The sequence below is a fragment of the Aythya fuligula genome, chromosome 1 (assembly GCF_009819795.1).
Source record: "Aythya fuligula isolate bAytFul2 chromosome 1, bAytFul2.pri, whole genome shotgun sequence".
Taxonomy (NCBI): Eukaryota; Metazoa; Chordata; class Aves; order Anseriformes; family Anatidae; genus Aythya; species Aythya fuligula.
In genome coordinates this window covers 153921445-153947626 of record NC_045559.1, presented here as the reverse complement: position 1 = coordinate 153947626, position 26182 = coordinate 153921445, and the positions used below count along the sequence as shown (strand labels likewise).

Below are 26182 nucleotides of genomic sequence, written 5' to 3'. Positions count from 1 at the left end.
TCTTTAAAGTCTAGATGTTCTCAGTGACTTTTTTTTTTATTTATTTATTTCATTTTTTTTTGAAATTTCCAACATCCTGTCTTCATGTTTTTGTTAAAGCATTTATTGAATATATTTTAAATGTAGTATTTTAGTCTATCACATCAACTACTACCTTCATCCATTTATTTATTTATTTATTTTTCTGACAAATCTTATCAGCATGGCTCTGCAAATAAGCCTGGCCTAAAAGTAAAACAAAAAATCAACATCTAGATATCATGGAAGAAGACAGAAAATCACAATATTTTGCAATTGACATAAGTTTTGAATTTTGCATTTTTAGATAATTTTAGATGATTGACAAATCATGGCAGGCTGTCTATGTGTTGCTAAGGTATCCTTTACTATATTGTATTCATTTAAATACTTATAGCTGTGTGCTGTTTATGTAATATGGAATGAAAAAATGAGAATTTCAGGGTTGAGTGTGAGATTTTTGCTTTCATTTGATTAAACTGCTGACACTGTTTGGATGTAGCTTTTGTGGTATAATTGTTTGTTTTTAGTTCTGTTGACATCATGGTGGGTTAGCAGTGCAGATAAAAACAAATGACAGTTCCTTTTGTGGAAGTTAAGAACTAGCTGATTAATTGTTATTATGTTACACTCTAGGGGAAATCTTGTAATTAAACCACAAAAAGCTATATTAACATAATGTTAAGGGTCTGACTTAATCCCACAAAAGCAAGAAAATTCAAATTTAATGATGAAAAGCATGATGTTACTTGTTTTAGGCCAAGTGCTGTTCTTTGGAAAAGAGCTTAGTCTGACTATTATTATTGTTCCTCTTTGTGATTAGAGCAGCTGCATATAAATCAAATTAAGTCCTTTGATTTTTCTTTGTGCTTGCAGATCAGGCTTTATAAAATAAATAAATAAATAAAATTATTAAGTGCTCAGCTCAGCTGTTATATATAGAGCTAAGTCTGATGCTAGATTTCATGCTTCCAGGTTCTGGCTAGTTCTGTCTTTCAACCAGATAATGACTTCCTCAGCAATTTTTTTATTAGTTGCAAGTATATTTCCTGATAGTCATTTGTAAATGATTTTGTGGCCATACTTCCCTGTCTTGCTTCATGTGTCTTCAGCCTTTTTATCTCACCTGTATATACTGACTGAAGATTTCAAACGCTGTAAAAAAGCCTATGCAGACATACTATTGAGATGAAGAATACAACTAAAGTTTGTGTTGTTAAACATTTGAGGTAAGTCAGTTATTGTTCTGACAGGGTGATGGCAGCAGCTGCTTCCCAGTTTCCCCTTCCTCCATTCCAGGCCTTGACCCTCAGAGAGCTGCAGCATCTGCCTACAGCCCAGGTTGTTCACTGTCATACCCTTTTCCATGGCAGCTGAATGGAAGCTTTGATATTTTTAGAAGGGCTTGATTTTCTGCAGCTCCCTTTTGTGTGAACAATTTAGGTAACACAGACCTTAATTCTCTAGTCTGTATGATCCTGTGGTAATTTCATAGACTCCTTAGCGTCTATCGTGGGTAGAAAATTACACATAGGTTGATAGATTTGTCATTTAAGTGGCAAAGACAGATGATTATCTGAAAAATTCACATCCTTTATCAGAAAAAGATAACTCCTTCAACATTAACATCCTTCTGTCTCATATGCCTAAAGATTATTTTCACATATATTTACAAAAAATTAATGTCCAGTGCCTAACCCAAAACAGAGATGCGAGTTCCTGCATGGATCACAAGATTTCACATGTAGTGAGTTATTTCTTTGGCATTTTTAATAACAGACATCATAACATCAGTTTCAAGAACTTCTTACTAAAGAAGACAGTAATGACAAGTGAACTGTGTATGTTAAAACTCTATGAAAAAAAGAATCAGTTTTAGAAATATTTAGGACTCACTCAATTATGAAATTTAAACATTGCCAATGGACTGTAGAGATATGATTGCAAATCTAGGAATAGACTCATTTGTGAACTGCCAGAGATAAAACATTCAAAATACAAATATATTTTTTATGTAGTTCCAAGGCTAAAAAAAAAAAAAAAAAAAAAAAAGTTTTTTTTCCAGTATCCAGATTTCAGACTAAGTCCAGTACAGATTTTAAATGCATATTCTATCAAATTTTTACCACTTAGTTATCATAGAAAATATTTAGATATTGCACTTTAAGTATTATATAGTTGTCCTTGTTTTAAGAAGCTGAAATTACACAATATTATCTGAAAAGGATTTTTTATTATAAACTCTCACCACTATAAATATGCAGAAAGAAAATTCCATAGAAGAAAGTGTTAAATATTTTTGAGAGGGGAAAAATATTAATTTCTAGAACAGTGTTGTCCAGGATCTGAATGTACATCATCCCTCTGACTTTCTCCAGGCTTTTCTGACTCCTTTTAAATGCACTTCCAGAGTGTTTGATCTTCCAAAGTACTTCATCCCCTTTCCCTGTCTGTATTGGGTTTATGTGGCAAGGTTTTGGTGGCAGGGGGCTGCAGGGGTGGCCTGTGTGAGAAGAGTCCAGCAGCTGCTCCATGTCAGACAAGGGCCAGTTTCGGACAGCTCCCACCACTGGCCAGAGCTGAGCCAACAAGCGATGTTTATTATGCTTCTGTGAGAGCAGATTTAAGAAAGGGGGAAAAAATCTGCTGTGCAACAGCAGCTGGGAGAGAGGAGTGAGAAGCAGCCCTGCAGCCCCCAAGGTCAGTGCAGCAGGAGGGCAGGAGTGCTCCAGGCATGCAGCAGCAGTTCCCCAGCGGCCTGTGGAGAAGGCCCTAGTGGAGCAGGCTGTCCCCCTGCAGCCCATGGGTCCCACATGGAGCAGATCTCCACGCTGCAGCCCACCCATGTGTGGAGGAGCCCCTGGTGGAGCAGGTGGATGAGGCTTAGAGGAGGCTGCGGCCCATGGAGAGCCCCCACAGGAGCAGGCCCCGGGCTGGAGCTGCAGCCCGTAGAGAGGAGCCCACGCAGGAGCAGTGTTCTGGGGGGAGCTGCCGCCCACCCGTGGGGGACCCATGCTGGAGCAGTTTGCTCCTGGGGGATGGATGGACCCCGTGGTACGGAGCCATGTGGGAGCAGTGCTTGAAGAGCTGCTGACTGTGGGCAGCTCCCGCAGGCTCAGTTCATGAAGGACGGCATCCTGTGGGAGGGACCGTACATGGAGCAGAGGCAGAGAGTGACCATGAAGGAGCAGCAGAGATGAAGTGTTAGGGACTGACTGCATTGCTCATTCCTGTATGCCGCTCAGGGCGAGGGGGAGAGGGAGGAGGTTTTAGAAGAGGGTGGATGCAGAGAAGGTGTTTTTAGTTGTTTTGTTGTTTTTGTTTGTTAGTTTTGCTTTTAGTTTCTCACTGCTCTATTAATAATATGTAAAAAATGACATTCATCTCCCTATGCTGAATCTGGTTAGCCCATGATGATAATTGTTGAGTGATCTCCCTGTCCTTATCTCAACCCTTTCATTGAGCCCTTGAGCCCTTTTCATTGTATTTTCTCCCCCTTTCCTTTGAGGAGGGGGAGTGAGGGAGAAGTTGTGGTGCAGCTCATCTGCCCAGCTGTGTAAAACCACCACACTGTCTCTCAGAGAGGGGTCCAACTGTTAGCATCTGTGCCCACCAGCCAGGTCCTAGTCTCCTGGCTAATCCATGGAAGTGCTGTTGATGGTTGCATGCAGTTGGTACACCTTTTCTATAATGGGGCTTTTAATTATTTTTATCCTTCTCCTCAATGAAGACCAGACATACATTATACTGACCAGCTTCAATAATATTTATCATCTCCAGCAGGTGAGTTATAATCCTTTAATTTTAATTCCTTAAATTTCAGAGCTAGGTTGATTAGTACTTCTGAATAAGTGCAAGCTACAACATTAGAGGTTGCGGGAGTTTTCAGTAATCTTATCTCACAGGATCCTAAATGACCTGTGTAGCACCAAAGACAGAAACTGTCATCTAGAGGAATCTTTCTTCACCACCTGTAAAAGCCATTTCCCTGTTTGGAGACACCTGACTTAAATATTTGATTTTTAAACATTTTTGTATAGTTGTGCTTGACAATACCATTAAAAATGTTCACTCATGAGCTACATATCTCTTAACTTTTCACTACTATATACTACAGAGCTGGCTGTCATTATACTTAAGATATAAGATTTTTTCACCATGATCAAAAACAGGAGTTTAAAATTCAAGGCATTCAAGATGCTTATCATTATTTTAATTTCTATGGCTTCCTGTAAATGCTGGGAAAAACTTTTCCACCATCCAAGTACCACCTACCTAAGATGCACTTTTGCAAAGTTGTCAGCTGCATGCTGAATTAGTATCTCACTATTTTTGCTGAAGCTAGACCCTTGCCGAACTCTGCCTGTTGAGGCCCACTTAATTTGAAATAGTTGGAGTACTGCACAGAAGCCAGACGCAGAAGGACACAAAAACTACATTGGCAAATGATCTGTCAAGTGACCCATGAACAAAATCGAGATTGAGTTGCCCTTTGAAATAAACCTATTTGAATTTTATTATCTCTAGAGCACCTTGTGTCTCTAATCTTGTGAAAGGTTAGCATTCCATCCATCAGAGCAAGATTAGAGCTCGAGCTGATGCCTGTGCTTGATGATAACTGAATGCAGCTGTTGGGGCTAGAGGAAGGAGATTCATTACCATCAGCAGTTCAAAGAAAGATTGGGTAAACAGACGCTCAGGGAAGCAGGTTTGCAATATAGACCACATATATTCCAGGTCAGGATAGCAGAAATCAAAGGAGCATAATGTCAGTGAAGATTTAAACCTTTTAACAATAATCCAAGTGAGGCAATGTTGTCTTACTCCCATCCTTTTACTTTGTGTCACAGATTAGCAGACCCAAATGGCTGCTGCCTACCAGGCTGAAATGCTAATCACTTCTTCTGCATACCTATGGAAAGGAAAAAAAAAAAAAAAAAAAAAAAAAAAAAAGCCAAGAAACAACAAATGAGAAAACAATATAAATATACATATATATATATTTAGGACTTGTGACGAGATTAATGTCCACTGGACAGGATAGCATAAACAGGGAGAAGTGAAGGCTGCAGATTCTGTGATGTTAAAAAATAATGCTCTATTTTTATTAATTAATTCAGGAGTTCTTCTCCTGAATAATTTCTCAAAATAATTTCTCATGTGTTATGTCTTTTAAAAGCATATCTGACATTTTGAGAAAAGCTTTAATAAACAGTCATTGTTTTTCCATGTCTTTGATTGTCTGAATATTCTAAATTTTATATTATGCTCCAAATTTTATATACGATTAAGATAGTGATGACTTCACTTTTCATTTTAAACAAAGAAATATGATTAAGTTTTTCATTGTTCTTTTGCAATGTCAGCCTCGACATATGCATTGCTTCAAGAATATAGGAGTAATGCAAAGGATTAAAATGTGTGTGTTTTTCTAACTCTTTAGTTCTGACTAAGAGTTTTTTTAACTCTTTAATCCTGATATGTCTGGATATGTGCCTCTGGCTTTTCCATCTATCCAGACTAGACCATGCATTTGTGATATCACATTTGGCTCTGAAGAATAACAAGAAACCCTTCAGACCTCATGCCAGTGTTTCAGCTAACAGCAAAATAACATGAGACTGCATTTTTTTATTTGCTGTCAAACTTCATAATATCACACAGGGAAGAGAATAAGAAGAAAAAAAAATAAATAAAAGAAAAGGAGGGTACATCTGAGATTTCCCAGTGACAGAATTACGTTAATATACTAAAACCACAGAATCATAGAATTGAAGGGGTTGGAAGGGACCTTGAAAGATCATCGGGTCCAACCCCCTGCTAAAGTAGGTTCCTTAGAGCAGGCTGCCCAGGTAGGCATCCAGATGGGCCTTGAATAGCTCCAGAGGAGGAAACTCCACAACCTCCCTGGGCAGCCTGTTTCAGTTCTCCGTCACCCTCACTGTGAAGAAGTTCTTTCACATGTTGGTGCGGTACTTCCTGTGCTCTATCTTGTGGCCATTACTCCTTGTCCTGTCCCCACAAACCACTGAAAAGAGGTTGGCCAAATCCCTCTGTCTCCCACACCTCAGGTATTTATACACATTGATGAGATCCCCTCTCAGTCTTCTCTTCTCCAGGCTGAACAGACCCAGGTCTCTCAGCCTCTCTTCGTAAGGAAGATGCTCCAGGCCCTGTATCATCTTTGTGGCCCTCTGCTGGATTCTTTCCAGGAGATCCCTGTCTTTTTTGTACTGGGGAGCCCAGAACTGGACAAAGTACTCCAGGTGAGGCCTGACCAGGGCAGAGTAGAGGGGGAGGATCATCTCCCTTGACCTGCTGGCCATGCTCCTTTTAATGCACACCAGGATCTCGTTGGCCCTCTTGGCCACAAGGGCACACTTCTGGCTCATGGTCAACCTGTCATCCACCAGGACCCCCAGGTCCTGCTCCTCAGAGCTCCTTTCCAGCAGGTCATCCCCCACCCAGCCTGTACTGATACATGTGGTTGTTCCTTCCCAGGTCCAGGACTCTACGCTTGTTCTTATTAAACCTCATTTGGTTTCTTCCTGCCCATCTCTCCAGCATGTCCAGGTCTCTCTGAATGGCAGCACAGCCTTCTGGCATGTCAGCCACTCCTCCCAGCTTTGTGTCATCAGTGTACTTGCTGAGGGTTGACACTATTCCCTCATCAAAGTCGTCAATGAAGATGTTGAACAAGACTGGACCCAGCGCTGACCCCTGGGGAACACCGCTAGTCACAGGTCTCCAGCCAGACTCTGCACCGCCAATCACCACCCTCTGAGCTTGGCCAGTCAGCCAGTTCTCAACCCACCTTGCTGTCTATTCCTCTATCCCACACTTTCTCAGCTTTGCTATCAGAATGTCATGGGAGACAGTATCGAAAGCCTTGTTAACGTCAAGGTAGATGACATCCACTGCTCTCCCCTCATCTACCCAGCTGGTGATGCCATCATAGAAGGCAACGAGGTTGGTCGAGCATGACTTCCCCTTGGTGAATCCATGCTGACTACTCCTCATAACCTTCTTCTCTTCCAATTGCTTGGAGATGGCATCCAGAACAAGATGTTCCAACACCTTTCCAGGGACAGAGGTGAGACTGACTGGCCTGTAGTTTCCCAGATCCTCCTTCCTACCCTTCTTGAAGACCAGAGTGACTATCCTCCAATCTTCAGGCACCTCTCCTGTTCTCCAGGACCTTTCAAAGATGACAGAGAGCAGTTCAGAGATCACCTCTGCCAACTCCCTTAGCACAAGCGGATGCATCCTATCGTGACCCATGCATTTGTGTGTGTTGAGCCCACTCAGATGCTCCCGAACCACTCCCTTGTCAACAAGGGGGGAGATCTCCATTTCCCAGACTCTTTCTCCTGCCTCCAGGGTCGAGAAGTCCCGGGGGAGAGTCCTTGAAGCAGAGACTGAAACAAAGAAAACATGCAGTATCTCCACCTTCTCAGTGTCTCCCATTACCAGGCCACCCCCCCCCTCATTTAGCAAGGACCCACATTTTCCCTGGTCTTCCTTTTACAGTTTACATACTTTAAAAAAAAAAACTTATTATCTTTTATCTCTTTTGCAAGCCTCATCTCTAGGTGGGCTTTAGCCTTCCTTGTCGCGTCCCTGCACGCCCTGACAACACTCCTATACTCCTCCCAAGAGGACAGGCCCTTTTTCCACATTTCATAAGTCTTCCTCTTCCTTTTGATTTTGTCAATGAGCTCCTTGCTCATTCACACAGGTTTCCTGCCCCCCCTTCCCTGATTTCCTGCTCTTAGGGATGCACCGATCCTGAGCTTGGAAGAAGTGCTGTTTAAATGTAGCCCAGCTCTCACATGCACCCTTGCCTTCTAGCAACTTAGTCTATGAGATACTCCCAAGCAGGTCCTGGAAGAGGTCGAAGTTGGCTCTCTGAAAGTCCAGGGTTGCAATCCTGCTTTTAGCTTTACTTCTTCCACCAAGTTCCATCTTGAACTCCACCATCTCATGGTCACTGCATCCCAAGCTGCCCCTGACCTTCACATCCCTAATAAGCCCATCCCTGTTGGTAATGTCCAGGAGCACCCCCCTCCTCATCGGCTTCTCCACCACCTGTGTCAGAATATTGTCTTCAATGCATTGTCGGAACCATTTGGACTGTGCATGCCTGGCTGAGTTGTTTACCCAACAGATGTCCAGAAAATTGAAGTCCCCCATGAGAACCAGCACCCGTGATCGTGAGGCTACTACCAGCTGCTTATAGAAGGCCTCATCGACCTCTTCCTCCTGATCTGGTGACCTGTAGTATACCCCCACAACAGTGTCCCCCAAAATGGTTGTATGCAAAGTAGAAACCAGCTTAATTCGAGGTAAGTTGCAACAGTTTAGGCACACCCACATAAAAAAGTGAAACAATACCAAAATAAATCTCAATTTGCAATAGATCATACTGATGCTCAGAGTATAAGAAATTACAATTTCCAGCTAAATCAGACTAAATCAGAGCCTGTGACAGAATGTACAAACTTTGATGGCTTCTCATAATTAGTGAAAATATTTAAAAGAGGACAAAGGAACTGGATTATCTATGAGAAAAGGCCAAGAAAGTTGGGATAATTTAGCCTGCAGAAAAGGGTCAGGGAGGATCTCATCACTGTATACAAATACCTGAAGGAAAAGTGTAAAGAGGACAGAAACAGGCTCTTTTTAGGAGTGATCAGTAACAGAACAAGAGGCAATGGGCACAAACTGGAACACAGGAGGCCCCCTCTGACCATCAGGCAGCACTTCTGATGGAGCACTGGCACAGGTTGCCTAGAGAGGTTGTGGGGTCTCCTCCTTGAAGATCTTCAGTGTGCTCTAGGTGTTCCTACTTGAGCAGGGGGATTAGACCAAGTGACCCCCATAGGTCCCCTCTAACAACTACCAATCATGTGGCTCTGTAATTCTGTGAATTTTACAGCAAAAATAGGTAATAACAACAGTAACAAAATCCAGGGTATTTATAGTTTTATGAAAAATTCCTATACAACTCTTGTTTCCAAGACAAAATCTTCTGTTTGTAATCAACAAAGTTTTTTCAATATTTTCTACAGTAACATTTTCAGGTACTTTACTAATGTTTACTATATTATACTAACACAAGTAAGGCATACATGTCTTTGTAACTACCTAAAACACTTCATGACTTCATGACTTCATGACTTGCATCTTTTGCAATTGTAGTAACATTAAACAAAAGAAGTCAGTTGAAATATATTATATATACACATTAGGGGCAAGTATGAATGAACATCTGGTCTGTACAAGAGAGGAATAAGTGACTAATAAAATAATGTTTTCTCAGTGAAAGTGGAGAATATTTCCTAGATAATGGGTTGAATGAGAAATATAATTTAATGCTAAACTCTAATGTAAAAATCGCCTATTGGGAACACATTTTTAGTTATATGGCTTGTAAATGTAGAAGTACTTAAAGTATAAGACCACCTAGGCTGCATAAAAGTGTGATGTACTGCTGCTGATGTTTCTTATTATGGAAAAGAAACAGTGCAATTAGTGTTGCCTAGTAGGTAACACACATAATTTTTCAATTTTACAGAAGTTGTCATTTTTTTTAGTATGAACTCAAATATCTTTTTACAGTTATTTTGGTCTTCATTCCTGAAGTGTGCTGTCTCAATTAAAATCCAGAAGGTATATTCTTTGTTGTGACCATTTCAAAGAAATACCCATTTTTGCTAGCTGTGCTGAGATATCTTCCCCTTATTGTGTCATATGGCTGAATGATTCTCCCAAATGACTAAGTATATATAAATTTGCAAAACAAATAAAGAAGTTACAGGAGAAAAAAATTACTATCATCTCTTAATTTTTTTTTTTTTCCTATTGCACCAGACTGTTAAAATATTAGACTATCTGATAATACAGTAGTGGAAACACTAAAATCACCTTAGCAAGAAATAAAGCACATACTTACATGTATATTAAAAGAAAATACTAGTACTGATCCAGTCTAGTTGACAGGAAGAGACAGGCTCCTGCAGGATGTGAATAGGAGCCCCCGTTTCAAAGCCAAAGCCAGGCTCCTGACTGGAAACCTCTTTTTTCTTCGCATGGGTACATAAAGACAGAGGTAGAGCAAGGCTTCACACTGAAGTTCCTAAGTCAGGTACATGGAGTTGAAGTGATGTATAGCCTTGGGTGTATATCACCTAACAACTTCAGAAGATAGACAGTGGGAACCCACATTCTTGAAGTGTGTTAACTGAGTTTTGTTGGCATTGTGAGACTGTATCTCATGAACCACTGGAAAACTGAAGTTTAACTCATCCTTATCCCTTTTATCCAGTTGTCATTTCTGTGTTTTTCTTTCTTTCACATTCTTTTTGTTATCTCCAGCTTTCTCTTTCCTGTTTCATCTGTACTGCCAGTTTTGTGCTTGTTTATTCTCCCACATTTGAAAGCATCTGTGGTAGTATAGTACAAAAAGTCAAATATAAGATGTCTTTTCAGCATGGATCACCGAGGACCCTTCAGCACCTGCTGTTCAATAGAACTGATCAGCTTTCCAGCTTGTTCCTCCTTATCTTCAAGGACTGTCACTCTGAGCTGGAAAGATTTAAATGAGAACAGTCAGTGGGAGCTTCAGCTCAAAAGTGACACAGTGTTACGGTTATGTTTGAAGTAGCTGGAGAAATACTAGAATATTGCTCAAAGAAATAGTGTTTAGCACTAAATGGAAAGACTTCACCACCAAAAGTGACCCATAGTCTCTACTCCACTAGACTCAGGAGGAAGTGTTAGACACCAGTGAAGAAAATATGGCCTATGCCTAGATTCCCCGTCAATCTGTCAGATAAAAAACATGTAACATGAAGAATTACATCTCTCTGAGAGATGGATGAAGACTGTAAATTAGAGTGTGTAGGCAATTCAGACTCAAGATTGCAGAGCAGATGGAAAAAGCAGTAAATAGTAGAAGGCTGGGAAGTTTAGTAACTGTTGTGCAAAGACAAAAATAAATAAATAAATAGATACATAGATAAATCCGGAAAAAGATTCCATATCTTCTAGTTCCTTCTGAACCAACCCACTTCTTTTCATTGCAAGACCATAGCAGAGTCAAAGCTACTGTTCATTTGTTTAGTTCAATTAAATATTCTTTTTGATTTGTCTAAAAGATCCAGCAGCTGATCAGCAGAACAGCATAGAAACACAAATCTTTGGTATCACTATATGTCACATGTCCATTTAGACAGAAACTTTGTGTCCCATACAGCAGCTAATAAATGGGAAAAATTCCTCAAATAAAATTGCCCTGAAATGTTAACGCCCCTTCTATGTAGCCTTAAAATTAAAGCAGATTATATTGTTTGAAATCTATGATAGCCCTAAATATATACCGATCCTGCGAAGATTGTTTATTCAGTTCATTGTACTATATCATACATCTAGGTTTCCTTCTGACTGGAAAGCTTTCCCAGTAGATGCTCTCTTAGGAAGAAAAGAGGTTTCTGTCAAGATGGTTGATCAGATAAAAATCAATCAAATATCACCTTGATCCAGTGAATTGGTGTCTGCAGATGAAGGCTTGTGTTCACATTAAAGCCATTCAAATACAAACTTTGTTTTCTAATCCCTGATCTTTGAAACATTTAGGTAGGAAGGATTATTGACTTCACAGATCTCCATAGGGGATCAAAGGTCTTTCTAACAGTAGATGAATGCAGATTCAGGATCTGAAAGACTATTTTCTTCCAAAATATATTATATTATTATATAATATAACATATTATATATAATATAATATAATATATAAATATATATTATATAATATATAATATTATATAAATTATTATATAATAATATATTGTATTAATTATTATATAAATATATAATATTATATTATTATATAATATAATATAAATATATTATAATATATATTAAATATATATTTTCCTACATTTATAGTTTGTTTGAAGCCAATTGTGTTACCCCGAACCTTAATCCTTGACCCTATCATTAACCTGAGATATTATGCATTGCCTTGTTTTAAGTCACATATATAAGTTTGGATTGCCCAAAGCTAATTTTTAGGATAAACTTCTGGTACAACATAACATATGTTGGCCATACTACTGCTTTAGGAAAAAATAAAAATAAAAATAAAAATGAAGAAAATCATCGCTCTAACAAATAGAGCACATTTGATTTCTTGACATTTAAGTTAACTTAGTTTGATGTTATAAAAGGAAAAGAAAATTTGCCACTAAAGTGAGGTTTGACCATGTAGCTCGATTTACAAGCAAGAAATTCAGTAATATCTCTGCATTGTTAAAGTAACAAATAATATCGAGCACAGCGTCCAAATAGTCAAAAAACAACCAGGTTAACCAGTTTCTATTTCATACTACTTGGCCTTAATGGTGCACAGGGTTCCTTTGAGTGTGGATGTGGGGAGATGGGGTAAGATAATAAGTAAATTGTCTTGAAGGTGTTTTTATCTTTTTCATTAGCACTGTAAAACTGCAACAGCTGTTATTAGCTGCACTTAGAAGTCTCTGGAAAAGCTATCAACATGACTTCATTACATCTTAAACTTCAGGCTTATATACAAAATTGATTGTAGATATATAATAATTTCAATACGAAGTCAAACCAAACTGATCTTATGTCAGGCTTCTGTCAGGTTGCTCAAATAGAAGTCTCTTCAGTTATTGCACTATTATCTGTCTCAAGCTTCTCATCTTAGATGTTTTTGATGTAATGTACTGATTTTTTTATAAATATTAAAACTTTTTTTTTTCAAAGAGGGAGAAAAGTGAATTCAGATGAAAAGGAGAACTGCAATAGATTTACAGCAGTTACAAAAATAAAACTATGTAAGTATTTCTCAGCTGTCTGCACTTGCAAGTTTGACTTGAAAGTAGCTGCAGTTCTAATTTTAAATATACCATGTTGCACCAAATCTGAGCTGTGTGATGCCTGTCTTTCTTCACTGGGATTCAGGAACTGCACTTCCTACTGGATATATTACCTAATAGATATACATGCTTTCAGAAAACAACCCTTCTCGTTTGTGAACAGAGAAGGGCACATCGATGAATTGTGAATATGAGCCTCTAAAAACCAAATAAGGCACAAGAGTAGGTTTTCAAACTCCTCATTGACAACTTTTTACAGTAGTTTATTTTGAAATGGGAGAAAGAAACAATGAAGACAGTATTCTAAAAGAAAAGAAGAAGCCCTTCTTGTTTCCATATGTGCTGAAGTTCAGGTTGAGATTTCTGCCTCTGAAACCCATTTCCAAAGCATCACTGTTGTCAGGTTGTGGTTAGTCATCTCACTGTATATAAAAGTCAATAAGATTACAGTATTTTCCTCTGGCCAGCCACAACCTTCTTCCATGTGAATGAATCCTTCCCTTAGTCAAGCTGTCTACTCTGAAAAGAGACATGAAGGCATTCAGAGGTATCGGTGCCCCATTGCTTCCCAGAACAACACCTGACCAGAATTTTCTAAAACAGCACAGAATTTTCTAATAGTAACAAATATCATCTCTGTTTTGGGACCTGCTGCTTAAAATAATAATAATAATAATAATAATAATAATAATAATAATGTTTGTGTTTGTTTGTTTTCCTTCTTCAGACAGAATATATAAATTTTTCTGTCATAGATCAGTTTTATCTGACTTGGACCAAGGCAATTTGTTAATTTTTCCCAGTGTCTTTTAGTCCACCTTACACTTCTCTGTATAAAAAAGAAAATAAAAAATCTAATATATTGAAGAGATTGTTGTAGATTATAGATGTGGCAAAGAATTTTCATACAAAATGTTGGATGGTAAATCTCCCTAACTATTGAACTGGATATTTAATAGCCTCTAGTGGTGCATAGAGAAAAACAGAATAGGCTCTATATTTTAAAACAATTGTTGCACAGAGTCCCATAGTTTATATATTGTTAGTATCATTTTCATGAAAACTTTAAATGTTTTTTTCAGAACAACCTGTGGTAACTCATGATTTTTTCATGAGGCAATATGCATTTTTAAGAACATATGATTTAAAATTCATCATTCTGAAATTCACAGATGTCCATGAAATGCTACATATCTGTCTTTGGTCATGGATATTCATGACAATAGTACTGCTATAAGTGTTTAAATGTTCACTCATAAATATTCTAGAAGTTGGCCTTCTAATGCCATATGACACTTTGCTTACATTTTATGAGTACCTCACTTGGGCATTTTCTGTTTGATAATGAAAGTAGAACCATCAGGGACAGTTATTACTATGTATAAAAATATATGAAAAGCTCTCTTTGCTTTCTTTTTATTCCTAGCATTTTCTTTCTTGGTTATCACTATAAGCTCAAGAAATTCCTTGAGAGGCTGGTAATTTCAGGTTTTGTGTGTATTATGAAGTATATATATCATCAACATCAAGTACCGGATGCAACAAAATATGAATTGAGATTATAGTAAATATTTTTAAAAGTATATTTTAATATCTAATTTCACATTTTCAAGTGAAAGTGACAGGTTTCACCTAATTGCAAGACTGTCAATGTAGAATCAACAGACTGATCAAGTTTCCTTCTTAGACACGCTAAAGGTGTTAATAAATGAACTCTTGCAGGGAAGGAACGGTGAGTTCAGCATGTAAAGGCTGCACCAGCACCCTCTGAAGTTCTCGATAATGTTCTCATTGACTTCAGAGTTGCAGAATAAAGGTTTATAAGCCTTTATCAATGCATGTAATCCGCTTTGAATAGATAACAGATGCTTAACTGCGTATTAATGTTCATTTGTACAAAAACTTCTTTCTATATTGATGTTAAGCAATGCCTTCAATTATTAGATTAGGTTCACATTTAGATAATGCTTTCGTGTGTAAATAGCATCCATCATTTTTTCCCATTTGCCTGGTCTAACTTGTCTAACCCAGCCCAGGACACATGTGTTTATGTTTTCTCCCCACTCTCTTGTCCCTTATCTTAGCACAGGGCAGTGCTGTTTACTTCGTCTCCATGTAAGGAGTAGGGAGCGGATGAGGATGGAGTGTGTGGACAGAGGTGTTCTCCTCTTTCTCTGGGTCTCCTTTCTTCCTTGCCTCAATTTTGCAGAGGGGTCAGCAGCAGAAACTAGATAACATAGCAGGAAAGAAATCATGGACTTTGGGCAGGAAACAGGGGAAAAGATCTCTGTGAACTGCTGTCTATTATAAGGTCTTGTAGTAGTCTGAGAGATGGAGGAATTAAAGAAGGGAGAGAGACCACCATCTTCACTCATTACCTTTGAGATTGTACTGGCTTCGAAAAATGTTAGTAGTGTCCAAAAGATTTCATAATCTCATTATATTTAGAGGGATGGGACCATCTAGAATAGGTATCAACATCCATTAGCAGCTAAATCATTTCATACATATGTGATTTTACCCAAGACATAGGTAGAGGATGTAAGTCATCTATTCTGAAATTTGCAGTTATAGGACACATTTAATTATCTGACCTCTCTTTCTTAGCCTAAGATATTATATTTATATATTCTAAATGAGTTAAAAAAATGAGAAAAAAACAGCGGACCTCATAACATTGCAGCATTTGTTGTTCCTAATGGAAGCTGAAATTTGTTTCCCAGTTGTGAGTGTTGAGTGTTTCTGAAGGTCAAAGCTATAACAACATTTAAAATTAGTTATTCAAACTCACTAAAAAGTAATACCAATGTACTGGTAGCGTCATGCATACAATTTGTTCGCTCTTGAATATAAATATAAATGTACTGTCAAAAATAAGGGGAAAAATGATCTGCTGTAAGTATTTTCCTTACAGCAATTTTTTCTCAATCACAAAGTTAAATTGAGTTCTTTTTGTTTTGTAAGGTTAGGTATTGTTAGAAAAAAAAAAAAAAATCTCTGGAAACCTAAAATAAATAGTTGAAATATGGAAGAAAAACCCACACATAAACTATTTACACATATGGAAACTATTTAGGCTAATTTCACTACAGTTTTAATCAGATAAATCTCAATTTTCACTAAATGACACCACTGTGAAATATCTATATGTTTTTTGCTTGTTTGGTTGATTGGTTTGGTTGGTTTTGTTTAAAAAAAATAAAAAAGCCTTTTCAAGAATCCTGTAGAAAGATGAAAAGTTCACTAGAACATTTTTTTTTTCTTCATGAACAAATAAAGAGAAAAAAAAATAAGGCATTGAAGAAAAGGAGTTGACTGTATGTTGACTTGGTTGTTGACTATCATTAACGTAAGTACCTACACATAAAGAACATATTTTATTCAAAGAGGCAGTCAGCTTACATGAATTCAAATATCCTTCTTACCATCAGTCATATCATTAGATGTGTTCAAAGGTGTCCAATGAATTTAGGTACCTAAATTCCATATACTGTAGGTGCACCATCTTCACAGTAAATGGTGGATCACTAGAATTTGTGAGCAATTTGAAAATCAATGCCCACTGGCAGAACAAGACCATAATGGGAAACCATCTGTATATTGTATGGGTGGGGTTAGTCAGTGATGGGTGAATTCAGTATTTTACCCTATCCAACATTTTCCATAAAAATGATGAAAAATCACATCAAAAAAATCTCTGTCCAGAGTGTCTGAAAAGTAGCTGTGCTGCATTTTCTCAGGTAGCAGTGATACTTGTTGTCAAGTGTACAAGATGCTAACAAGAAAAGTCCTGTTAAAGAGGAAAAATGGGCAGAGTATATAATAAATAAATGAAATCATCTTTTAGTATTTTTAGTCCTAATCCTTTCTTTTTGCATATCTTTTTGTTTTCAGGAATTGGCCAACAAATTATTTCCAGCTTTGCATCTTGTCCTGCAGTTAGGTGTTGCTTTTGCTTCTATTACCGATGGAAAAGAAAAAGAAAATGAAGGGAGCTTTTTAGGCCGGGAATGATCACAGAACATCAGCTCCAACATAATACAACTTTGTTTATCTAATTATTTCCTCTAGGTGGTTGTGATTATATTTTGTTGAAGGCAGTTATTACACTGTGTCATGTTGCAGTATCATCCCCAGTCCTGATCCACAGATGTGGTGACAAGTAGTCATCACTTCAGAATTAGTCTAGCTCCCAGGTTGAATTAAATTATGCCACCAGATTACCTATGTTAAAATAGAGTGAGAGAGAAAGCTTTCAGTTTCCAGGGCAGTGGGAGAGCTGAGAAGACCCTATTTTTAATAAGAGCAGTACCTACCATTTGGTAAGGGACTCTAGGCAATGCATCATGTCCTTTTCCTTTGTAATCGACTTATTTTATCATGGACAAAGGATTTAATAACAATTCAGACTTCACTTCCAGAGCCAGCTATTATCAATCTTCTATCAGAAATGTACAAATAACTTTAAAAAAAAATAGAGGAAGTGTTATTAATTGACTGGAAACCTACCATGTAAGCCTATATAGAGCATGTAATGGTTTCAAATCACATTATTCTCTCTTCTTTTCAGTTGTATGTATTGTAGCTCAGTGTGCCTTAGATGTTATCCTTTTGAGCTACCTCGTAAGCAGACCTGGATGGGCTTCCCTCTGGCTAATAAATGAAAGCTGAATAGAAATGTGTTTGCAATGTAAGACATACCCAGGATGTATTCTGTCATATAAATGAATCACCACTTAAAATTAGGAAAAAATATTTTAAAATAAGCATTAGCACTGCTCATGACAGCCAATTTTGGCAGGAAAAAAAAAATAAAATCACAATATATATATGTTAAAACACTGTTCATCTCTGTCATATATAGATCCTCCTCTCCAGACCTAGTACTTGAGTGTCTTCCAGAAGCACATTAAGCAACATGACTAATGTCTCTTGTCTTCGTTCTTTGAGTTGAAATATAATATTATTTTACAAAAGCTATCTGCAAGTTGATGAAATATCTTTGTAATGAACATAAAATCTTTAAATTACTATGAATATGATGGGAAAAAAAAATAGCCCTTGTGGAAGCAGGTACAGTTTCTCTTGATGTAACTGGACAAGTGCCCAGTTATGTCAGGACAGAGTATCTATTCAGGAGCAGCATAAAGCAGTCTACCTTCTTGATGTATGGAAGATTTCCTGACAGAAAAAGCAAGTGATCCTTCACAACAGCATTCAATTTGCAGGATGGGAATTAAGATTTTTTTTCTAATAAATACAACAGGACTTTTCTCTGAAACTGGAAAACACGTCCAATTTTGTAGCTGTTACTGCTTTATTTTCCTCATCCTGCATAGGTTTACTGATACAGACTCTTAAACTGTCTTTTATATCAAAGCATACAGAAGACTAAAGGTCTAACTTTTTTATGTCATAATAATTTATTCTAAGCAATAGCTCTCAAAGACTAGAGACCTATGAGAAGACTAAAACTTAAATAAATGTACTGCTATTCAGAGGACATTAGCTTTCCCACAGAACACATATGTCTGGTGTCATATTTGGACAAGAATGTAATTTAAGCTTATGGAGTTACTGGTAATGTTTGTATTGCAATATAAATAAAGATTGCAACCAACCTGGACCACATTGTAATAGATGCTGCACAAGTGCAGAATAAATTTCTGTCCCTTCCTAAAATGTTTGGTTGCCTTCCAACAAACTGACTGTGAGATTGCTAAATAATATGCCTGCACAAAGAAATAATAGGTTAACAATCTCAGACCAGAGGAGCTGTCAGCAGCTGAAGCTGTTGTGCTTCACTGTGACTGACTTACTCAATGGCATAATCTTTTCAGATAAATAGTGGGATTCCCATAATAACTATGGACAGAAAGAAGCCAGCATATGAATTGCTTACAGCAGCCTCTTGGCATACAGAACATCATGGGAGAGAATTTGAGAGGTCTGGATTCACTGTTTTTGTGATTGTCTTTCACAGTTGTCCTTCAATTACACTGGCATAAAAGCTTAGCTTCAGTCTTAAAACATATTTTAATTTGAGCCCCAAATTCTCGTCCATCTTTTTGCATAGTGCATGAATAGAGAATTAGATGTATTCAGCAACAAAGGCAGTATACATTATTTGTTAGAGGAAGAAATGCTGACTGTATGAAATAGTAGCAAGGATTAGTCTGATGTCAAGGATATTAACATGTCAGGATAAGGGGTGAAAAACAATTTTGTTTTGCTTTTCTCTAAAACTGCTTTGTCAGAATTCGTGGATAATTTGGAAAAAAACGATACAGAAGACCTCATTACTGAATGTTGTGTAGCTCAAGTTATTCCACTTGGCAGCAGAGAAGAACAAAGGAGTTTTTTGTGCTTTTTGTTTTTGTTTGTTTGTTTGCTTTTGTTCTGGTTTTGTTTGTTTGTTTTTGTTTTTCTTTCATAAAGTATTTGGTGAAAGCTTATTGTTTTCCAATTTGAATGTATGCCATCTGAGAAACTGTGATTTTAATGACAGCTTAGACATTGATACATCTATTTAAATATATTTTTATTTAAATAAGTGCTTTGATGTAGTGAGTGTGTTCTCAATGTTCTGTGTATACATTTTCATGATAACCCTTTTGCGGTTATGTGGGAGATCAAAGACTGCAACTCTGCACAATCTCTGCCAAAAAGGAGCCTCTGTTTTCTTATGGAGTCTATGCAGCCTAGTCCATAACATTTGGTTGATTCTTCTTTCAAGTGATCACTGTTGCACATTCCCAAATTTAGTGTATATTTTTTCTTATGCATTCTTAATTGCCATCCTGTCTTTAGCATTGCAATAGTCCTCATTTTCATGAGACTCTTTAGCCACAGCAGGGCTATATATTTTTACACATTACAGTAATTTTTACAGGGTTTTTACATATTACAGTATTAGCCAAGTCTGTAAGAAGTGATAGCACACATGGATGCATCTATGGGCAACAACCACATATTTAGTTTCTGGCATCCCAGAGCTGGCTGCTTCTGCATCAGTGTGAATCATTTAACAGCAGCAAATATATATGTTTTACCAAGGATATTGCCATCTCTTCCTTATTGTATGCAGTGCCCCATTTACGGGCCACAGCAGTCATTGAGCTCTTTTCCAAAGGAGATTTAAGGAGGATGACAAATGGACTCTACAGGAAGACGGAATACTATGCCACCAAAAGCATCTATGCCTGCTGATCTAGAGTTGCCTAAGGATCTTAGCAGAGATGATCACACATTTCCACTGCCCAAAGAAAGATTTCAGAGATCTCTGCTGTGATTGGTATACCATGGGCTCAGTTCCCAAAAACAATATTTTCCAGAAACCAAAACTTAAAAATAGGTAATGTTATGCACCTGAGTACATAAGAGGCACAGAAGCAGTAAAGTATGAAATGCATTTGAAAAAAAATGTAAGGTCTGCTATTCCAATACCAACAACTAACACAAATTGGAAATCGTAGTCTGGATGTGACAGAGCTGGTGGAGGGTTCTAGTACAGTGCTTCAGTAGAGTAGCAGATTATTGAGAGTGCTAACATTTTCTTAGCGTTACCTAGACAAACAATACTTTGAATAGAATTCTGCTCATTTAGAGCCAAGTCTCTTTCAAATTACTTTCAAAAACATTTGGAAATAAATTTTCAGATTTATTTCTGTGGTGTTCTCCTATACTGTAATAACTTCAGATAAATAGAGCCTATCATTGTCTAGCTATATTTAAAATATTACAATTTTATTTTATTTCTATCATATTAATGACTTCACATTTAGCATAACAGATTTAGTATACTGACTATGGAGGATTTTACAAGGGGCTGAGAATGGCATGTTCAAATAGTAAGTGGACCAACCCTCACTGAAATTCTAAGTGTATTTTTGTTGTTCAGTGTTGTAGGGTCAACATCTTTCTACTTGGCAGTCAATGGGAATCCAGGCTATACCTTATTTTTCCTTGCCTCTGAGTAAAGCTATTTCTAATCCAAATAAATGAATGGAACTAGTAATAATATATTAGGACAAACTTTACTAAAGGTAATGTAGGAATGTAATCAGAAAACTCTTTGGGCTTTACTAATATCTCCTTGCTAACATCTCCTTGTTTTCCCTGCAGAATTTTTCCGAGAACTTCTTGAGAATGCAGAAAGATCCTTAAATGACATGTTTGTCCGGACATATGGCACGCTGTACATGCAGAACTCGGAGGTTTTCCAGGATCTCTTCACAGAACTGAAGCGGTATTACACAGGAGGCAATGTGAACTTGGAGGAAATGCTGAATGATTTCTGGGCTCGGCTGCTGGAGCGGATGTTCCAGCTTATAAACCCCCAGTATCACTTTACTGAGGACTACTTGGAGTGTGTAAGCAAGTATACAGACCAGCTGAAACCATTTGGAGATGTACCCCGGAAGCTGAAGGTTCAAGTGACTAGAGCGTTCATTGCTGCACGGACCTTTGTTCAGGGGCTGACAGTAGGCAGAGAGGTTGCAAACAGAGTATCCAAGGTAATCTAAAATCAGGGTTTCTTAAGCCTGAATTTATTTCAAACATACTTACTAGAAAAGTGAAATCTGATTTTTTGTATTAATATTTTTAACGGGGTGATGTTTTTCTAGTGTGTTTTTTTGTTTGTTTGTTTGTTTGTTTGTTTGTTTTCTGGGGGGAGGTGTAGTGGGGGTGGGGAAGTGTGCTGATGTACGCATACTAAATTTATAAATAAGGATAATAGTTGTTTTTAATTCCTGCTGAAGATTTTATGGCAATATTGACTAGAAAGCATTTCCCTTTGGACACAATGAAATATCAATATCCACCAATGTTATAGCATGGTAGTGATTTTCATTAGTAATTCAAAACCAGCTAGCATAAAAGATGATGGTCATGATCAGAATTAAAATGTTTAAAGTAAATTTATGCTGCTGTTTGTTAGGACTGCAGAGCCCTCGCAGCATTCATTCATCATGAAACTGGATGGATTTTGTTAGAAATGTCTAGTCATGTTCTTGATGAGAAAATAGACCAAAAGTGACACCTCTGGAGCACGAGCTTTCCCTAAGGACAATTTGATTCACATATATTTTATATTTAACTATTTATCTATGCAAATATTTATGACAATTATAATCCTTGAGGGCTTCATATAAATAAAGCTCTGTAAGGAAAAAAAAAAAAAAAAGAAAGAAAGAAAAACACAAAAATAAACCATCTGGGTACTAGAAATATGCCTGAATTACTTTCTCTTACACGGTGTTTCAATTTATTTATTTATTTATTTATTTATTTTCTGAATTGCTGTTCCAACTAGATATTTGTTCTGTGATCTGGCTATTTCATAGTCCTAGTCTGTAGTGTATTTGGACTTTAACCATATTCTGAATTCTGAAGTGGTCAAGTGACAACAAAATGCCCAAGCACTCTCTTCTAGAAAGTAAGCATATGCATGATTGTTATGTTTGCCCTTTGCAATAGTTTCTTGCTTAAGAATTTACAAGCTTAAGCCATTCCTGTTTGTCAAAAGGACTGACTCTCTTGCTTCATTTAAATCACAGCAAGAAGGTGAAGTAGAGGTGCAGCTGAGTGCTGAATGAAACTGCAATTCAGGTGCTCAACATGATGAGGAAACCTGGCTTCTAAATATTTCTTATCCTGTATGATGTGATATTTTGCAATTAAAAATTCAAAAGCTATGGATGTAGAGAGGTAGCTGACAAGTGAGAATCTGATTTTATATGTAGTACACTGCATGGAAGGGTCATTTTGTGCTTAAAAGTTGGTGAATGAAATATATGATACTGGTTACCCACCTAAAACCAAATTTTCTTCCTTCCAAGAGTCTTCCTGGGCTACAGTCACCTTTTTCTTTATTTCTGGTGCTGCCAATTCTTGCAGTTTCTTCTGAACAATGGCAAAGCATAAGCATGATATCCCATTCCATCTAGCCTGGTTAGGGGCAGATATGAGTGTGCAGAATAGAACATGTATATTTATAGCCCCAGGTTCCCTGTGAAGAGCAGTGATGTCCTTGTTTGCCAAGATTTAAGTGAGTCTGCTTAGGTCTGATGTCACTGTTGCGTGTAGGCATTAGGACTTACTATATTTTTTGGATCAAACTATAGGCATTAAGCTATGTGAATCACTAAACGTATGTACAATTTCTGAATTCCAGATGAAGGTGTGAATTGCCTTCCAATACGTCACTCTCCCTCTGTATGTATATAAATGCACATAACATGCAGGTGTCTCCCTTCTCACATACCCTGGAAATAACTTCAACTCACCCGCTGGACTTGGGGTACATAAGCTCTTTAAAGGATAGAATTTTAGACTGCCAAGTGATCCTAAGATCCTATAATGAGAACTATTAGCTCTGTAGTCATAAAATTTGACTTGTTATAGTATCAATTGAAGATGATAATAGCTCAGAAATGCTCCTGGTTGTTGTGTGTATGTGTGTTTGTTGTCTTTTTTTTTTTTTTACATGTGTTTGTTTATAACATGAAAGCAACTCTTTAAAAGTGCTTGGCAGTTTGTGCAAGATACAGTACACAAGATACAGTACATCTTTGTTTTATGTATAGACAAATAGTGACACTATTAGAGTACATCTAAAACTCTGACTTCAGTTTTGCGTTCCTACCATGCAAGAAAAACAATGAGTTCAGTGGGTGGCCACAAGGGTGGTCAAGACATTCATAATTGCCCTGGCATAACAGGCTGGGCAACTGGGGCTTATTCAGCCTGGAAAAAAAGGTGACTTCAGGGGCACCTAACAGCTGTGCTTACTGCCTTTGGAGAGGTTATTGTAGAATTATAGAATCATAAAATAGAGTTGGAAGGAGTCCATAAGAATCATTGGTCCAACTCCTGGCTCTACACAAGACGACCAAAAAATCAGACCATATGTCTGAGAACACTGTCCAAATGTTCCTTGACCTTGATCAGACTTGCTGCCACGACCACTTCCCTGGGAAGCCTGTTCCAGTGTCTGACCACTCTCTCAGAGAATAACTTTTTCCTAATGTCCAACCTAAACCTCCCCTAATGCAGCTCCATGCCCTTCCTTCAGGTCCCATCAGGTTCACCAGAGAAAGGAGATCAATGCCTGCCTCCATGTTCCTCATCATGAGGAAACATATTCCCCCTCATGAAGTCTCCCTGTTTCTTCCTCTCTAGGCTTAACAAACCAAGTGACTTTAGCTGCTCCTCATACCTCTTTTCCTCTAGACTCATCACCATCTTTGTAGCCCTCCTTTGGATGTTAATAGTTTTATGTCTTTCTTATGTTGTAGTGCCCATAACTACACACAGTGCTTAATCTGAGGTCTCACCAGCGCGGAGCAGAGCAGGAGAATCACCTCCTTTGACCAGCTAGCAATGCCGTATTTGTTGCATCCCAGGATACAATTGGCCTCTTTGTCTGCCAGGGCACACCGTTGACTCGTATTCAACTTGACCAGAACTCCCAGATCCCTTTCTGTGGGGATGCTCTCCACCCTCTCTTCCCCCCATATGTATGTATATTCATCTTTGCCCCTTCCCAGGTGCAGAACCCAGAACTTCCTCTTTTTAAGCTTCATATTGTACTTTATTTCCCAGCTCTCTAATTTGTCACAGTCTCTCTGCAAGGCCTCTGTACCCTTGAGAGAGTCAACAGCTCCTCCTAATTTACTACTATCTGCAAACTTAATTAGTATGCATTTGATTCCCGCATCTAAGTCATTTAGGAAAACATTAAAGAGAACTGGCCCTAAAATGGAGCTCTGAAGAACTCCACTAAGTGACTGGCCACCAACCTGATATAACCCCCTTTACTGTAACACTTTGAGCCTGACACATCAGCCAATTTTTCACCCATCGCATTATTTTTTTTTTCTCTAGATGTATGATGGAGGTTTTACCCAGAAAGCTTTGCTGAAATCCAAAAATATTACATCAGCTGACTTCCCTTGGTCAACTAGGTAGGCAACCTTGTCATAGAGGGAAATTAAGTTTGTTAAATGGGACGTTCCCCTCGTGAACCTTTGTTGCCTGTGAACAGTGACTGCATTGTCTTTCAGGTGTTCTTCAATAACTCCCAGAATAATCTTCTCCACAATATATCAGGCACTGAAATGAGACTGACAGATCTGTAATTGCCAGAGTCTTCTTTCTTGCCTTTCTTGACAACTGGAACACTTGCCAGCTTCCAGCCAACTGGGACTTCTCCAGATTTCCAAGACCATTGAAAAACAATTGAGAGAGGTCCTTGTGACAGCATCAGCCATCTCTTTGAGTACCTTGGGATAAATTGCCATAGACTTATGTGCATTCAGTTGAAGCAGCAAAGCCTGCACAAGTTTGAGGTTGACTGAGAGTTTATCATTACTGTAGTCACAATCCTTCAACTCAGGTCTCCTGGGGTCCCAGAGCCCATCATTGGTTTTGAAGATAGAGGCAAAGAAGGCATTAAATGTCTCTGCTTTGTCTACATCCCTATTTGTGAGGTGAACATCCTCATCAAGTAATGGACCAATGACCAATGTTAATTCTGGTCCTCCTTTTGCTGTTGTCATATTGTAAATTTTTTTTTTTTTTTTTTTTTTCCCAATAGTACTAGCCAGCTTCAACTCTAATTGAGCTTTGGCCACACAGATTTTCTCCATACAATGACAAACAGCATTTCTGTAGTCCACCTATGTTTCCCTACCTCACTTCCCATGGCCATAACCTTTTATTTCTGCTAAGCCAAGCTGGCCTTCTGCCCCTCCCATTGTCATCAGTGAGGCTCTTCACAACGGGGCATGGTGGTATGAGCTGAAACAAAAAGAGTTCAGTCTGAGAAGAGGGAGAAAGTCTCCACTAGGCATACAGTCAAGCAGTGGATCATTCGTCCAGAGTGGCTGTGAGGTTCCATGCATGTAGGTTTTGTCCAGATTGCACAAAGCCTTTTGAGACAAGTAGATTTTGTAGTCTGACATCAGAGTTCCCCCTGCATTGAGCAACATGTTGGACTGAGATCCCTTCCAACTCAAATTAACTGATAAAAATGTTAATAAAAAAAAAAAATAAAACACTTTTACTTAAATGTAGAATATGCTTTGACTACAAGACTGACTTTCACGTTAAAATCTCAGTGGCTGTGTTCATACCCACAGCAAATGTAAAACAACTGCTAGTTTTAGGGACTTTGCCATATGCAGCCTTGCGGGGCAGGTACAAAAAATTCAAGTGACCATGTGTAAAATTAATAAATATCCTGAAGAGAGGCTGTG

At 38.0% G+C, this 26182-nt stretch overlaps 1 protein-coding gene across 1 annotated transcript in view; it reads left to right on the top strand.

Annotated features, from left to right (window-relative positions):
• GPC6 (glypican 6) overlaps window positions 1-26182 on the top strand; it is an 812936-nt gene that overhangs the window by 436179 nt on the left and 350575 nt on the right. The window contains exon 3 of the mRNA XM_032203753.1: window positions 21045-21436. Within this exon, the coding sequence (XP_032059644.1) occupies window positions 21045-21436 (392 nt within the window). The remainder of the gene's footprint in view (window positions 1-21044; window positions 21437-26182) is intronic.